General features: G+C 41.1%; 1 protein-coding gene across 4 annotated transcripts in view; it reads right to left on the minus strand.

Annotated features, from left to right (window-relative positions):
• The window catches only part of LOC140478886 (endothelin-converting enzyme 2-like), a 192450-nt gene that overhangs the window by 121464 nt on the left and 52367 nt on the right, over positions 1 to 18619 (minus strand). For 2 of the 4 annotated variants that reach the window (XM_072572465.1, XM_072572461.1), the window contains exons 2-3: positions 6617 to 6703; positions 1617 to 1761 (exon numbers count right to left, since the gene is read on the minus strand). In XM_072572465.1, the coding sequence (XP_072428566.1) occupies positions 1617 to 1761; positions 6617 to 6703 (232 nt within the window). Of the gene's footprint in view, positions 1 to 1616; positions 1762 to 6616; positions 6704 to 11650; positions 12054 to 13088; positions 13356 to 18619 lie in introns of those variants that run through there. The other 2 variants (XM_072572464.1, XM_072572462.1) reach the window with 2 other exon arrangements.

The following is an 18619-nucleotide window of genomic DNA, read 5'->3' on the forward strand; positions in this document are numbered from 1 at the left end:
TCTAGCCACCCTGTTAGAAGAAGGATGTTATTAAATTGGAAAGGGTGGAGAAAGGATGTTACGGAGACTGGAGGGGTTTGTATTTTATGGCGAAGCTGGATAGGCTGGGAGTTCTTTCCCTGGAGTATAAGAGGCTGAGGGGAGACTTTATAAAAGGTTTATAAAAACCATAAGAGGTACAGAAAAGGTGAATAATTAAGGTTTTTTACTGAGGTGAAGGGAGTCCAAAACTAGAGTTCATAGGTTTAAGGTGAGAGAAGAAAGCTTTAGTCATAGTGATGTACAGCACAGAAACAGACCCTTTGGTCCAAATTGTCCATGCCGACCAGATATCCTAAGTTAATCTCGTCCCATTTTCTAGCATTTTGTCCATATCCCTCCATACCCCTCCTATTTGCATTCCCATCCAGATGCCTTTTAGATGTTGTTATTGTACCAGTCTCCACCACTTCCTCTAGCAGCTCATTCCATACATATCACCTTCTGCATGAAAACGTTGTCCCTCAGGTCCCTTTTAAATCTTTCTCCTTTCACCTTAAATCTATGCCTCTAGATTTTGACGATTCACCTTATCGTGCCCCTCATGATTTTATAAACTCCAATACTCCAGGCAAAACAGTCCCAGCCTATTCAACCTCTCCATATAGCTCAAACCTCCAACCCTAGCAACATTCTTGTAAATCTTTCCTGAATTCTTTCAAGTTACACAACATCCTTCCGATAGGAAAGATATCAGAATTGAACATAGAATTCCAAAAGTGGTCTAACCAATGTCCTGTACAACCACAACATGACCTCCCAACTCCCACACTCAATGTACTGACCAATAAAGGCAAGCATACCAAACACTTCAGTACCCTATCTACCTGCGGCTCCACTTTCAAGGAAGTATGAACTTGCACTCCAAGGTGTCTTTGTTTGGCAACACATGCCATGGACAAATGAATCATAAAAATTAGAGCAGCTTTTGTTAGAAGCAGCCTATCGTCCACCTTAGCAGTGTCAGTGTCAATGCTAGCACAAATTTATGCTATCGTAAATTATGGCCATTTCCCCATTAAACTCTGAGTTGGAACAAATCAACTCATTTTATTTGTGATCTTCAGGCTAGTACATTTGTAAAATAAAAGACTATTTTACAGAAATTCTCATATAATCAATGATAATTGACAGAAACCTACAGCTACCCTCCCAAGACAACCTCATGGCTCACTTCAAAGAAGCGCAAGGGAGTTACACTGGTATACTGGAAAATTAATCTTTTAATCAAATACTAAAATTGATCATTTAGACATATGTCATTGCTAATTGTAGGTCAATGCAATGCTTAAATTCGTTTTCATACTTACAACATCACAACATTAAATACTCTTTAAAACTACCTCGATGACACTTTAGAATGACCCAAAAGTTGCCCCAAATAATACAGATACAAGTTCAGAATTTTAAGAGGATTTTTGCTTTTTAAAACAGATCTATGATCTTTAAAAAGGATGTAGAACATTAAGAGTAGATAAAATGAAAGAGAAACTAAAAGGTATTGCCAGTATGCAGTATTCAAAAGAATAATCAGAAAAAACTAAATCTACATAATGGATTACCCAATTTTAGCTTACCTTGGGAATTTTTTATTACCAGAGTAATAACACAACCAATCAGGGCCATGACTACAACCAAGAGGACTGCTAACAAGGTCAGTTCCAACTGTGTTATTGTTCCAATTGATCCCAAAGAAAGCGATTTACCTTTTCTGAAACCAACCTGTTGAGAATTCAATGAGAAATTTCAATATAAATTTTCCTTTCAATATAAATTATCACCAAGCCCTTGAACAAAAGAAACATTAAGACTAAGCATTATGATCATTTAAACTAAAAAATTACATTGTGAAAAAAGGTGCATCCTTCTAATGGAGAATGATCAGATAGCCACCACAGAAGTAATTTCTTTACTGAGACTTACTGTGCATTTGTGCACAAGGGAATCTACGGGGTAGATTTGGGACCAACAGCGAAAAATTAAAAACTACAGTGTGAAAAATATTTGACTGACCACAGATTTCTGTGATTTAATTCAAATCTACATCAAAGATAATTAACAAAAGGCATTATTACTTTTAAAGGGGAAAAGTCGTCAATATTATAGGTTTATAAGCTTAAACCCCTCTATCCCTCAGATTGTGTATCTAAATAGAGATACATTGACATAACACTAATTTACCTGGAAACATGATTAAATCTTTAACTATTCCAAGGCATTGCTAACAGCCTCCCACCTTTTACGCTACATGAACGTCATGTAATCTATAACTGTACTGACCATGTCCTACCTTACATCAAGTCCCATTCATCCAATAGAAGCTCACAGATAAGCAGAGTCTCAATTTTTAAATTCTCCTATCTTTGTTCACCAACCTCTACGGCATCTTCCTTCCCTATCACTGTAATCACCTCCAAGTCCATCACCTTCAATGGTATTTCCTTTTTTCTAACTCTAGCCTCTTGGGCACTACTGCAGTGCTAATGAAAATGTCTTCAGCTATTTTGATTTAGAGATGCTGGTGTTGGACTAGGGGGTGTACAAAGTTAAAGTTAAAAGTCACACAACACCAGGTTATAGTCCAACAGGTTTATTTGGAAGCACTAGCTTTCAGAGTGCTGCTCCTTCATCAGGTGGTTGTGGAGTATAAGGTCTGAAGATACAGAATTTATAGCAAATGTTTATAATGTGATGTAACTGTAAGTACCCTGACATGTTTTATGATGTCAAATGCACAACAAAATCTATTTTACATCAAATTTCAACGCATTTTGTAGTCTACGAGATAAAAACAATGACTGCAGATGCTGGAAACCAGATTTTGGATTAGTGGTGCTGGAAGAGCACAGCAGTTCAGGCAGCATCCAAGTAGCTCTGAAATCGACGTTTCGGGCAAAAGCCCTTCATCAGAAATAAAGGCAGTGCGCCTGAAGCATGGAGAGATAAGCTAGAGGAGGGTGGGCGTGGGGAGAAAGTAGCATAGAGTACAATGGGTGAGTGGGGGAGGGGATGAAGGTGATAGGTCAAGGAGGAGAGGGTGGAGTGGATAGGTGGAAAATAAGATAGGCAGGTAGGACAAGTCCGGACAAGTTATGGGGACAGTTACTGAGCTGGAAGTTTAGAACTAGGGTGAGGTGGGGGAAGGGGAAATGAGGAAACTGTTGAAGTCCACATTGATGCCCTGGGGTTGAAGTGTTCCGATGCGGAAGATGAGGCGTTCTTCCTCCAGGCGTCTGGTGGTGAGGGAGCGGCGAAGGAGGCCCAGCACCTCCATGTCCTCGGCAGAGTGGGAGGGGGAGTTGAACTGTTGGGCCACGGGGCGGTGTGGTTGATTGGTTCGGGTGTCCCGGAGATGTTCCCTAAAGCGCTCTGCTAGGAGGCGCCCAGTCTCCCCAATGTAGAGAAGACCGCATCGGGAGCAACGGATACAATAAATGATATTAGTGGATGTGCAAGTAAAACTTTGGATGTGGAAGGCTCCTCTACATTGGGGAGACTAGGCGCCTCCTAGCAGAGCGCTTTAGGGAACATCTCCGGGACACCCGCACCAATCAACCACACCGCCCCGTGGCCCAACAGTTCAACTTCCCCCTCCCACTCTGCCGAGGACATGGAGGTCCTGGGCCTCCTTCACCGCCGCTCCCTCACCACCAGACGCCTGGAGGAAGAACGCCTCATCTTCCGCCTCGGAACACTTCAACCCCAGGGCATCAATGTGGACTTCAACAGTTTCCTCATTTCCCCTTCCCCCACCTCACCCTAGTTCTAAACTTCCAGCTCAGTAACTGTCTCCTTAACTTTAGATTAGATTAGATTACTTACAGTGTGGAAACAGGCCCTTCGGCCCAACAAGTCCACACCGCCCCGCCGAAGCGTAACCCACCCATACCCCTACATCTACATATTCATTTACCCCTTACCTAACACTATGGGCAATTTAGCATGGCCAATTCACCTGGCCTGCACATCTTTGGACTGTGGGCGGAAACCGGAGCACCCGGAGGAAACCCACGCAGACACGGGGAGAACGTGCAAACTCCACACAGTCAGTCGCCTGAGGCGGGAATTGAACCCGGGTCTCAGGCACTGTGAGGCAGCAGTGCTAACCACTGTGCCACCGTGCCGCCCACTTGTCCGGACTTGTCCTACCTGCCTATCTTTTCCACCTATCCACTCCACCCTCTCCTCCTTGACCTATCACCTTCATCCCCTCCCCCACTCATCCATTGTACTCTATGCTACTTTCTCCCCACGCCCACCCTACTCTAGCTTATCTCTCCACACTTCAGGCTCACTGCCTTTATTCCTGATGAAGGGCTTTTGCCCGAAACATCGATTTCGAAGCTACTTGGATGCTGCCTGAACTGCTGTGCTCTTCCAGCACCACTAATCCAGCATTTTGTAGTCTGTTAAGTCCAGAGTATCAAAATGCCTGTTTAGAGGGGAGGCGAGGTCGAGTCGTACTAACGTTCAACAATTAATCTTGATAATCTCCCGGGCACTCAGGTTTGAATCCTGCCAAGGAAAATTTTAGAATTTGAATTCAATTTTTTAAAAAACTGGAATTAAGAGTCTAATGGTGACCATGAAATTATTATCAATTATCAGAAAAAAAACCACCTAGTTCATTAATATCCTCTGGTAAAGGTAACCGCTGTCCTTACCTGATCTGGCCAACATGTTACTCTGGACCCACAGCAATGTGGTTGACTCTTAACTGCCCTTGGTCAATTAGGGACGGGTAATAAATGCTGACCTACCAGCAAATGCTGACCACATCCCATGAATGAATGAAAAAGAATCACTTGTTTTAAGTGTTATGATGGTCAATGATCTCACAATTATAATACTTGTAATCCCAGGATTTTTATTGAATTCAAGTTCATCATCTGCCTTGGTAGAATTGAAATTTGGGACCTCAGGACAATATCTAGATTAATAGTCTTGCAATAATACCACTAGGCCAGTGCCTCCCCTCTAAACAGGCACTTTGGTACTGTGGACTTAAGCCACTACAAAATGAATTGAGATTTGCCAAAAAAATTGAACTCGCTTATACAGTACATTTAAGAGTGCGTCATAAAATGTGACAAAAATGCTTCACGTAAGGAATTAGAAGTACTTCCAGTGCATCTTGTGTTCTGAGACTGGAGTTATGATTGAATATGCTGATACTAAGTACAGTACAGATGAAATGTTCCACACAGTCCATAATAAATACAACACTTAAAAGGCATCTGGATGGGTGAATGAATAGGAGGGTTCAGAGGGATATGGGCTAAGTGCTGGGGGGGCAAGTGGGACTAGATTAGGTTAGAATATCTGGTCGGCGTGGACACATTGGACCAAAGGGTCTATTTCCATGCTATACATCTCTAAGACTCTAAATAAAAGCTGGAGTATATCATTTGACCCACTTAGCCTGCTCTTCCATTCAATACGATCGTGGCTGATCTGTCTGTGGTTTTAACTCCACTTTCCTGCCAAACCTTCCTCCCCCAATCACTCACCTTCCCAACTTCAGAACAAATTCCTCATCTAAACCTTATATCCCAAAGCATACAATGCTATAGGCCAAGTGCTGGAAAATGGGATAAGAACAGTTTGGTGCTGGTTGTTGAAGGTCATAGATTCAATGGGCTGAAGAGCCTTTTTCTGTGCTGTAAACCTCTATGGCTCTATAAGGAAGATCCCTTATTTTAAAGTTAGGTCCCCTAATTCTAGATTTCCTCCAGTACAGGAAATATCCTCTCAGCATCTACCCTGTCAAATTCCCTCCAAACCCTGGATGTATTTCACTAAGACCACTCATTCTTCTAAACTCTAATGAGTATGGGCCAAATCTGTTCAATCTTTCCTTATTTAACATTCCTCATTCCTTTTATCTCAAAGTATAATTAATTAGTAATTAAATCTTCATGTAAACGTAAATGCAACATGTTGAACTCCAAAGCAGCAAAATGGGACTGCTTTCAGTTTAAAATTAAGAAAGAAAATGTCCCAATATGTTGTCCATCCAGAACTACAAAGGACCGGTTCCATGTTTTAGCAAAGAGCCCAATTTTCAAAGCATATATGGTGGGGATCTTAAAGTTCAAGCACTGCTTTAAAAACACATGCATAGCAAGAACCTGCCCAATTTCAAACATAGATAAGCAAGCAGTTCAAAATGACTCATTTCTCAAAATATGAACACTGCAGAAAAACTCAAATATCTGAGCAGTTAGGTTTTGTTTATGGGAAAGCAAAATAAATATTACTGTTTACTCTCCTCATGAAACTACTATAATCAGGACTATTCCAATAGACATCACAATGAAGAAATTGTTAGTCACTATCTTTAAAAAAACCAAAAGAAAATGGATAAACAAAGGATACAATGTGGCTGTTCTTGATTATGCTGTAGCAGTAACTGCACTTTCCTGTGCACATTGTTACTAAAGAAACTGAGTTGACACCATATCATGAAACGACTTCCTAAACATTCATCACGTATACAAATAAAGGAAATGAGTATTAGGCTGGACAAGAAACCATGATTTAATAAAAATCAGTTTGACCAGTCAATTCTACAAACCTCCACACTTTCTGGTGAGGCATTGCCATCTGTTGCTAATTCTGTAGGATCATCATCTTCAAAAGTTGCACGCTTATAGTTTGACATCTGTGTGGTTAAGAAGAAAAAATATCAGTCAGTTAAAGCGAAGTAACGTTTAGCTACTAGAAATATATAGGCTGCATTTTTTGTGGAATCTGTAAACAGCATTTACTAGTATTGTCCAAAGTCTTGCAAACAAATGACTGAACAGTAGCACTGAATTGAATAAAAATTTCTTACATTCACAAGCGTTTAATTTCAAAGTCAAAAAGAGTGCAGTCATGTAACACAATGACTTCATCAATAGAAAGGGTTTCATTTCATCAATCTGCAAGTTATTTGTGATGACCTTAGAAGTCAGCGCCAGATACGTTGGACAGAGCGTGCCACATATTCCTAGCATGCTGTGCTCTGCATAACTGCAGCAAGCAAAGACAGGATGTGGTGGAGGCTGAAGAGCTGGGGGAGCAGCAGCAGTTTTCTGAGGTGGAAGATGAGGACATGGAGTAGGAACAGCATCACCTAATGCACAGTAGAGTGCTGCAGCATCAAACACAACAAGCCAAACAGGACTTGACTGATACCCAGTTACAGTTGATGAAAGCTGGATGCAGTGATCACTCACTGATAGTAACTTAGTTAGTGCTCAAAAGGCAAGCAATCAATTTCAGTTTTGAGATGCAAATTAAACTGTTTTTTGTTCACTTCTCTGAATGAAAGTAAATGCTTTGAACCATTTCAAGGCTTTCTTTTATGTGATGGCCCCCTATCGAACAAAAGATAAAATGTTGGAATACACTGGATAGTAGAGAAAGACTAGCATTAACTTAGACAGGATTGTAATATAAGATGAGTCTAAGGATAGAGAAGCTGTGTGGTTTGCTTCTTAATCAGCAATAAGTATAAGAATGTGCACTTGTATGCGCAATGAAGAATCAGACCTACTGTTGTGCTGTAGGGTTGGTTTGCAGTTACTCTCTCACTACATGTACAGTGAAGGGCAACTCCAGACACCAATGCTTGACTTGGGGTTTAAAGAGGGCACCACCACCACACAGATCTCGAGATATCGCAGCACCGTCAGGTACTTGCAACCTACAAGTGGTGGAACAATAGGCCAGAGAGAGAAAAATTGCAGATGCTGGAATCCAAAAGTAGATAAACAGGAGGCTGGAAAAACATAGCAAGCCAGGCAGCATCAGGAAGTGGAGAAGTGGATGTTTTAGGCCAAGCAGGAAACCACAGGCCAGTTGGCTTAACATCTATCAGTGGGGAAATGTTAAAAGCTGCTATGAAAGTAGTTTGGCAGTTCAAGGTAATCAGGCAGAGCCAACATGGTTTTGTGAAAGCGTTTGCCTGTTTAGCCACTCTACTGATGATGTTATTTAAGGAAATAGCATCCAGTGGATAAAGGGGAATTATTGGATATACCAAACTTAAGATTTTGAGAAGGCAGTTGATAAAGTGATACAAAGGTTTCTATAGAAAATAAAAGTTCATGGTGTACAGGGTAGTGTATTAGCATGGACAGAAAACTGGCTTTGTCATCTGAGGCAGAGAATGGGCATAAATGGGTCTTTTATGGTTAATAAGATATAACAAGCAGTGCTCTGCATAGATCAGTTATGGGAATTCAACTGTTTAAAATTTATACAAATGATTTGGTTGAAGGGATAGAAAGCATGGTTAAAAATTTTGCTGATGACACAAAGACAGGGAGGAAAGTAAGTAAAGGCAAGGGAAGAGAAAATATGATGGCTACAAAGGTAGATAGATCAAGTGAGTGGACATGGACCTGGTAAATTAAGTAGACTATAGGAAGTTGTGAAATTATGCATCTTGAGGAAGACCAAAAAGGCACGTTTCTAAATTGCAGAACGACAGATTGCAGAGTTCTAAGATGCGGAGGGATCTAGGTGTTCTAGTGCATGATTCACAACAGGCTAGTAGGCAGATACAGCAAGTAATTGTTATTTATTGTGGTATGAACTGAATGCAAAAGTTGGGAGGTCACACTGTTACACTACAAAGTACTGATGAGACCACATCTGGAGATCCACATACAGTATTGGTCAGTTTAGGAAGGATACAAATGCATCAGAATATAAGTGGAGGAGGCAATGGAAATTCTTATGAGGAAAAGTTGGCTAGGCTACACTTGTAACTGCTGAAGTTTAGAATACTAAGAGGCAATTTGATTGAAACATACAAGATTCTGAAAGGTCTTGACAGGATTATTATTTACCTATTTTTCTAATCAATGTGTTCAGAAATACTACTACACACCTCTGCAGCAGGTGGGACTTGAACCCAGGTTTCCCAATCCAGGGAGAGGGACACTACTATTGCACCCTCATTGGAAGAACCTAGAACCGAGGGTCACTGTTTAAAAATAATATGTCAACCAAGACAGTTGTTTTTTAAAGTACAAAGCATCATGAGTCTTTGAAATTCTCTTCCTGAAAAGGCAATGGAGGCCGAGACTTTGAATATTTTAAGGCAGAAGTGAACAGATTTTTGATGAGCCATGGTGTGAAATGTTATCAGTGGTAGGCAGGCATGTGGATTTGAGATTACAATCAGATCAGCAATCATCATATTGAATGAAGGAGCAAGCTCAAACAGATAAATTATGTATTTCTGTTCCTTGTTCTTGTGTTCTTTTGTTGGTACATGTGAAAATTCATTGTGAGAGAAATTTGTGGGAATAAATACTCAAGGTCCAGAAAGTGCTGAGATTAGTATTGCAACCACATTTGTCCTTTATGCAGATGATCACTCCAAACCTGTTTACAATAGGCTTGTATCTGTATAGATCCAATAACTAACAAGAAAGGAAATTCAGAACCTATTTTCCCTAACAGCAACTTTTAATAGTCTTTGAATGCAACAAATGATAGCAACTGGGCAATCAGTTGTGCAGTCAATCTTCTTTGATTAGATTAGATTACTTACAGTGTGGAAACAGGCCCTTCGGCCCAACAAGTCCACACCGCCCCGCCGAAGCGCAACCCACCCATACCCCTACATTTACCCCTTACCTAACACTACGGGCAATTTTGCATGGCCAATTCACCTGACCTGCACATCTTTGGACTGTGGGAGGAAACCGGAGCACCCGGAGGAAACCCACGCAGACACGGGGAGGACGTGCAAACTCCACACAGTTAGTCGCCTGAGGCGGGAATTGAACCCGGGTCTCTGGCGCTGTGAGGCAGCAGTGCTAACCACTGTGTCACCATGCCGCCATCTAATCTTCTGAAGACAAATAAAATGTAAACTACACAAAATATACAACTGGATTTGAGAGTATTTGAATATGAGAATATTATGTTGTGAAATTTCCCGTACATTTCTTATCAGCAGATGGTATTCCGCCCTCTTCATTTAAGTGGTAAAAGTTTTTTAAAAAGTTTTAAGTTAATGTTCATTTTTAAAGCAGAGAGAGAGTTTGAATTTGTTTGGCTTAAAAACTGACATTGTAAGACTTTCTATAAAGTAAATTAAGCAAATCATAAGTCTTATATAAATGACAGGCTTCAGCAAGTTTTTTTCACAAGACTGTACTGGTAAGAATGTTCAAGATCATGTAAGCCATAAATAACAGTTGGCTTCAACAAGATGATGAAACCTTCACTCTCTTTTCAAGGGCATTTTTGTGGGATGAATCAAAAAGAGTAATTCATTTAGTTCCTCGCTGAAGAAAATATGGTTTAAGGAAAAATTCTACGACTTTGATCTAGCAAACAGCCAATATACGCACAATGAGTTGAGGGGAATTATTTTTCACAGTAAACTGTTAAACTTAACTATCCTATTTTCCTTTTTCTCCAGAACTTAGAGTCTACATGGCAGATTTCTCTACACAAAAAAAATTGTGTTCATCTTAAAATTGGAAAAAAATCCAACCATTGCATGTCTGTGCAATCAGATAGAAATGGATGTCAAAACAGAGGAGGATACATTAGGCAGGAGCCACCAAACTACCCTTCAACATACTCATCACCCATTATATTATGTATATCTATAATTACCTCCAGTCCTAAAATCCTATTGGATCTCTGCACACCCAAGTCTAACCTCGAGATCCCAAATTTTAATTGTCCTATTTCCGGCCTTCAGTTGCCAAAGCCTTATAGTCTTAAATTTCCTCCCCAAAACATCTCAACTTATGTTTCTTCCTTAAAGATGTTCCTCAAGATTTCTCTCTTTGACCAAGCATTGGTCATCTACATTCCATTTCCTTTTGTGGTTCACTGATCATCCTATAGAGTTCCTGCAAATATTTTACTATGTTAAAAGGTGCTCTGTAAATACAAGTTGGCCTAACTGACCAAACTTAAGAGTTATGGCCTGACTTTGATCTAACTGTATTTTATGGAATGCAGATGTTACAGGACCAGCCAAAACATTATCATGTGTATCTCTGTTCTTAGGTATTAGATAAAGTCATCCATAGTCCTACTGGACCACAGGGCTTCTTTTTTTCATTAGCGAGAGACAATTAGTGGTGGTTTAACCTGAGGGTTGAGATGGGAAGTTCATTCATAGAAACTTCCAGCGCAGCTGTTCGCATCACCCTGCATAACTGACGAGTCGCCCAGCCAACTGAGCTAACCCATCCCCATTACGCACAAGATCCTGGAAGGCTGGACCAGGTGGATTACTGTACGGTTGACCCTTTAGCTCTTGTTTCTCCTGGAGGCAAAACAGAAAACTCCAAAGATTTTCATTCGCGCTACATTGGGCTTACCTATTGGTATTAAAGCATCCACTCCAACCCACGAGTGTTACTAGATTATAAACAAATACATCGACCTTAAAAACAACCCTGGCAAAATCAAATATGTGGAACGTGTAGTCAATTGTTTCGCATACAAAGCTAATAAAAACGTTTAAATATCGTCGCAACAGCAATATCGGCAGCAGAACCAAGAGTCAAAATCCGATTGGAGTTTCAGAGCACGAGATCAAAATTCTAATAAAATCGATCGAAATTATTACGTGTATTACCATAAGCGGTGCTGCAAAACTTTCCTCTGTAGACAGCTGCATCCGGACCAGAAGACCAGCGAGAACCGATTGACACTGCACAGCTGCTAATTAGCCCTTTCCCGCCGTCTTCATTGCTGGCTATCAGGGCGGGCTCGCACGATTGGTCACTAAGATGCTGCAAGTTTTCTTGACGATCAGTTATGCTAGACCATCTGTCGTGGTGAACATCAGTCCCTTTCTCCCTCCCGCACCAGCTCTTACGAAAAAAAAAATGAAAAGGCAAGCCTCTCGGTTTGTGTGTGTGAGAGAGAGAGGGAGCAGAGCCAATCATTCGCTCATGCCAAGAGCCTATCCACACGCCTGCAGACACTAACTGCATTCCATAAACATCCTTCCTGTTACTGCATGTTTACACAGAAGGTGGGGGAGGAGGAATAACCTGTGCAATCTGCACCCGAGGGCAGCTAATCGTCATCAAATGCTTCAGCAGCAATACCTTCGCGTGTAGACGCTGTCCCCCAGATTGGGGTTTTGGGTTTTGGGTTTTGGGGGGGGGGGGGGGGAGATTGAATAGAAAATATGGCACTTTCAACGTTCACAAATACAGACTCAGAGCTCGAAAGCAGCAGAAGAAACAGAGAGAAAAAACATACAGGCAACACGTTGGGTTTTTTTTTCAGTTTTGTGACCTCGAGCTCGACACAATGCAGGGAATTTTAAGATAAATAAAGCGGCTTAGCCGCTGCTGGAGGAGTTTCCGATTTGGCATCGGGGGATCTTTATTGTTCCCCTCTGATTGTTGATGCCCCCTCCCCCCCCCGGGAGACCGCTTCTTGAATTGTAAGGAACAAGTGCTTCGTGACTGAGGATACATGTGAGAAGTTAAACACACTGGAAAAATACGGTGCGTTTGTCCGCAGCAGCCCTCGCCAGCAGAATGGTATCGAATCTCCCCAGAAACACGACAACTGGGTCCCACTCTCGGGTTATCGCCGAGGCAATCAGCACTCGGTGGTGAAACCAGGACAAGACAGATATGGTTTATTTTCACACTCCATCCTCCGTCTCCTGATCTTCTGGGTTGCACTGAATGCTATGTCAAATAATGTTAAAAGAGACACTCTGCTTTCCTTTGCAAAATGTCCTCAATGTTTTTTTTCCTCTAATCAGCCCCTGTTCAAATGACAATCCGTTGTATTCATGTCCAGGCTCTAACCCCATGACGCAACTGTGCTTTATTATATAAAGGTGGCAAGTTCCCAGTGGCACTTACAGCTACTCTCGACGAGAACCGAAAAAAAAGCCAAGCTTTACGATGGTAAAAATAAAACGTTGAAAGCAAAACAGACAAATACATCGGAATGCTGAAACAACGTATTCTTGATTAATATCACACAATCATTCATAATAAAAGCTAAATAAAATGGTCCCTGTGACAGGTGATCGCTTCACTTACCGTCTTGAACTGACTCAGGAATTGCGGGTCCAACCAACGTTGCTGTTCTTACTCCAGACACTGACAAGAGGGAATATTTACAGATTCCTCACAGCAGTTATAGTTTCGAAATAAGTGAGTTGGCCCCAAAATATCGTGGGTTTGGTTTGGCCTAATGCCTTTTACGAACTTGAAGCAAACAAAGAGAACCTCCAATTCTATTACCAGCTTCTCAGATTCATCCAATGGGCTGCAAAGTGAAGCACAGCTCCCGATAAACTATCTCTCCTCTTAAAGGGAGGATGCCCTCAGAACAGGAAAATACTGTTCTTTGTTCAGTCGCGTGATTCAGAATGCACCACAAAACAAGTTCAGAACTAACTTTTGGATACCGTGTCCATTAAAATGGGAAGTGAATTTAACCTGTTAACGTGTAATGCTTTATAAAATTATTTTTCTGTATACTTTATAAAGGAAGTTATTTGTCGGTTAAAGTCTCTGTTAATGCTACAATCAAATAAATTTCATGCTAGAATGCTAATAATAATTATGACAGTAACTGCATTTTTCTTGTGCTTATGTAGGAGTGGACAAGAAGCCCAGACTATTCACTGCCAGGTTTTTGGGCCAACTGAGCTTTCAACCTGAAGAGAGGAAATGAGAAAATTACTGTAGACAGCGTACAGATTGTGTCTACCACAGAAAAGCTACCATGAAGAATGGTACAATACCCAACTCAAACTATGCAAGGAATAACAAAAAATCAACTGGAGGGAGTTATTTTCCTACCACATACATGATTATTAAATTCAATAACTGATCCATAAGATTCATAAGATATAGGAGCAGAAGTAAGCCATTTAACCCATTGCCATACAATTAGATCCTGACTGATGTTTTTACCTTTTTACCTTGATCTGATAATCCTCTACTTTCCTTCCTGAACCCCACAACCCTTGTTCTTGTTATTGTCCAAAAAACCTGTCACAGCTTTGAATACAGTAAACAATCCAGTTTCAATAGTACTCTGTGGTAATGATTCCACAGGTTCACCAGCCTCTGATCCTGATCTTTGCCTCAAAGGAAACCAAAGAACTGTGGATGCTGGAAAACAGAAACTGCTCAGCGAATTATTTGGAAGAAGGGCCACCGAACTCAAAATGTTAACTCTGCTTTGTCTCTGTAGATGCTGCCAGACATGCTGAATTGTCCCAGCAATTTCTGTTTTTGCCTCATCTTTGATGTTTTCAGAAAGCTCACCAAATGGTGGGAGGTTGGCTTGATGCACTGTCCAGAATGAGGAAGATCTTGAAATCCAAATATTTTCTACTGTAATAATTTTTAAATCGTTCTTGCAAGCATCAACAATAGGGTCAGATAAAAGTTGCCCCAGCATCCAATTTCTTTTGCTTGACCTGAAGTAGCATGGACTTAAGGTAACCAGGGATGGAATCACATAATAAACAACAGGAGTTCGCATTTTTATTAAATTGTTCCCCAATTCATCAATTGCGTTACAGCCAAATTGTATTGACGAAATGCGCATTATAGGAGAACGACTTGTACTGGTCTGATCAGAGCCTTGTATAGCCTCAGCAGCACATCTCTGCTCTTGGATTCTAGTCCTCTTGAATGCTAATGTTTCAATTGCCTTCCTAACTGTAAACTGAACATGCCTGTTAACTTTAAGGGAATAACTAGGACTCCAAAGACCCTTTGTGCTTCAAATTTCTGAAGCCTTTCCTATTTTGAAAATATTCTTCCTGCAAATTGCACTTTCCCATACTATATGTCATATGCCATTTCTTTGCCCACTCTCCTAATCTCTCCAAGTCCTTCTGCAGCTTCCCCACTTCCTCAATATTACCTGTCCCTCCAGCTACCTTTCTGTCCCTTTGTGCTGAGATGATTGACCTCCACAACCACAACTGTCATCCTTTGTGCCAAATATGACTCCAACCAACAGAATGTTTGCTGTACTTGCACCTGCCACCCAACTTTTCCTTTGACTCCAGCTTTACCAGGTGAAGAAGGGTAGATCAGTACAAGATTGCAGTAATGTAGTATGCAGAATGTCCTGAAGCATGATTCATGGCAAACAGCAAGCAACTTATGCAAGCAGTTCACTGAGATCCTTACACTCACTGCACTGAATTTTTCTATGTTCTATGTTCTTTATATCGATATAAGGAAGCAGCATAGTTCAGGAACTTTCACTGCATATCCGTAAGAGGGAACAATCAACAATTAGCTGAAGGACCCATAGATCATGGGTTATTAGCTTCGCACAATACAGTTAGCATTTGCTAGAATCAAGTGACCATCTGTACAGCTTGAGATAGTCATGCAAATATTAATCATAAGGAAGGCTTGGATGCTAGGAGCAGATGGTGTGGACACATAAGCCCTGAAGATAACATGGAAGTGGAAATTCTGTTGAAATTAGAGGACTCAGCACCTCACACGAAAATAAACTGATCCTGTCTTTGCAGCAAAGGATTGACTTTTGTTCATTTTATACCAACATTGCATGGAATTATTGTGATGCGGAAATGTATAAATATGTTGTTTTGAGTTGTGAACAACAGAGTTCTTGGAGCTTGACTTTGGGGCCTCTCCCATGCTGCGTTGGTATAAGCTTAAATAAAGACCACCTAAAGACTCAATTTGACTAATTCCCTCCAACAGTAGGGCTCCTTGATGCCACGCTTGGCTCAAATCGGCCTTAATGTCAAGGCAGTCACTTGCACCTCACTGCATGCACAAAGACCCCCAAATCCTGCTCTGCTGCAGCTTTCTGCAATGTCTCCCCATTTAAATAATATTTATTTCTTCTTTTCTTCCAGCCAAACTTCATACTTTCCTTCACTAAATTGCATCTGACATGTTTTTACCTACTCACTCAACCTGTCTATATCCTGTGTAGACTCTGTGGTCTGAATCTTACATTGTTTTGGTTAAATCCAAGTGGTAATAAGGTTTAGGCAGAGTTTTGTGTTGCAAGTACAAAGAAATTTTCTCATCCTTACACTCACTGCATTAAGTGCCTATCCTGCATCTAAATCATCTCTCGCATCCAATTTCCACTGCATCTTATCACATACCAATCCCGGAATAACCTTATTGCTCAGTGGATATTCACTCAGATATTGATATTCTTTGTGTGCACTACCTTTGAAAGGTCACTCTGTACCTGGACAGGCATTAGCAATCCAGTATTGCACCTCACCGACAATGTAATGACAAAGCAGCCATAATGTCACATATAGCTGACATGGCTCACACGCACAACTCCATTCACTCACTAAATGGTGGTTAACCACCAAGCCACACATTTTACCTGTACTTTTGTGAATTAATAGTCCACCAACAAATTACCTAAATAACCTATGAAATGAACATCAAACACTGTCCACAAGTGCAATGCAATGATAACAAAAGTGAAGGAAAGATAGGAAGAGGAAGTAGACTAAACTAAATGAAGTCAGAGGGGGAAATAATCTACTCAAGACCCACAGTAACTTTATCTGTCCTTAGCTACATCCCAACTGAACACAGTTCCTAATGCTCACTTGCAGCTTGTCATTGTTCAGTAGGGAAACATCATAATGTCAAGCAATTGGACAAATGCAAACATAATATGAGTTTTCATTAGTCCTAAGTAAAGGGGAATAGAAATGAAGCCAACAGAGAAGTGTAGTAGTCCAAAATAGCTGAGCTCTGTCATGGACAACCAGAAACCTGAATTAGGCATAGGCAGCATTAAACCTGTACCTCCACATCAGTCAGATATGATGGTAGCATGAGTCATTGTCGCAGTGGGCAGCCCTTGTCCCCCCAGTAACTAGCATGCAGGGCTGCTGGAGACTCAAGTGCATAAGGTGCATGAGATTGCTCTAGGGTATAGGAATCATGACACTACCAGGATAGAATCGTTATATTTAAGTGATTATGAAGACTCAAACTTGTGTTGTTCACAGAGGACCTCTAGAGGTGGAATGAATGGTGGTTTTCCTATATCTAGCAATGGCTTTTTGTACTGTCGTTGCTGTTAACTTTAACATATTAAGATGCCCAGGTTTAATTTGCAAGCATGCAGCTTCAAGTATTGGTCAGTGTAATGTCATGCCATCCAGCAAACTCGATTTAATATGATTTGATTTGACTTGAGTGTTGTCACATGTACCTCGGAACAGTGAAAAGTTTTGTTTTGCATGTAGCACAGGCAGATCAAAGATCATAAGATGATTGAACAGAGTGAGGCATACAAAATTACGGCTGCCAAGAAGGTGCACTAAAAGCAAGACCAACATTAGATTTGAAATATGAGAGGTCCATTCAGAATTCTAACAAAAGTGGGGACAAAACTGTTCTTGAATCTGTTGGTACTTGTGTTTAAGTTTTTGTATCTTCTGCCTGATAGGCGGGAATGAAGTTGGAAGACATTATACCCAGGGTAGGAGGGGTCTTTGATGATATTGGCTGCCTTACCGAGGCATCAAGAAGTGTAGATGGAGTTAATGGATGAAGGTTGGCTTGCGTGATGGACTGGGCTGTGTTTACAACTCTGTAGTTTTTTACGGTCTTGGGCAAAGCAGTTGCCATACCAAGCTGTGATGCATCCAGATAGAGTGATTTCTATGTTACATCTATAAATCTCATGCTTTCAGCCATCAAACTGACACTTACTCTGCCAATTTTGTTCCTTCCACTTTCTAAGAGAAATTCACATCTAGAGTAAGAAAGAAATATTGGCAGGGAACGCAAATCATGCTGAACACCATCAGCATTGAATCCTGCCAGATCACCAGGCACTCCCCTGAGACTGTATTTCCTTTATTGTCTTGTACGATCCCAACAAACCATTTCAACCCATTCTCCAATGTGGAGACATGCCACTTTGAACTTCATCAACACTGTCCTCCCTGCCCCCTGAACCCCAGCATCACAGTGTTGATTCCCACCTGCTACTTTACACTCCCCCTTCATAGTCAATACCCCTCCTTCACCTATGGTAACATGTCTCCATTTCTTTTCTAAATTCTGCAAATTGAACTAGAGATTCACCCCACCCTGAACACTGTCCTTATCCCCATTACTATAAATGCCTCTGCTTTCCCCATGCCCAGCTTTGACTCTGCCTCCCCTCCATCATTAAATCGCAAGTCCTACAGACCCCCATTTTGATCACTCCTACAAGACTGGCCCCAGGATTGTATCAACTCGAGACATGTGGCCAACTTTTACAATCAGCCCCTAGACATAGAGTCATAGAGATGTACAGCATGGAAACGGACCCTTCAGTTCAACTCATCCATACCAACCAGATATCCCAACCCAATCTAGTCCCATTTGCCAACACTTGGCCCATATCCCTCTAAACCCTTTCTATTTATATCCCCATCCAAGCTTTTTAAATGCTGTAATCATACCAGCCTCCACCACTTCCTCTGGCCGCTCATTCCATACATGCACCACCCTCTATGTGAAAATGATGTCCCTTAGGTCTCTTTCATATCATTCCCCTCTCAGCATAAACCTGTGACCTCTAG

The sequence above is a fragment of the Chiloscyllium punctatum genome, chromosome 6, assembly GCF_047496795.1.
Source record: "Chiloscyllium punctatum isolate Juve2018m chromosome 6, sChiPun1.3, whole genome shotgun sequence".
Lineage (NCBI taxonomy): Eukaryota > Metazoa > Chordata > Chondrichthyes > Orectolobiformes > Hemiscylliidae > Chiloscyllium > Chiloscyllium punctatum.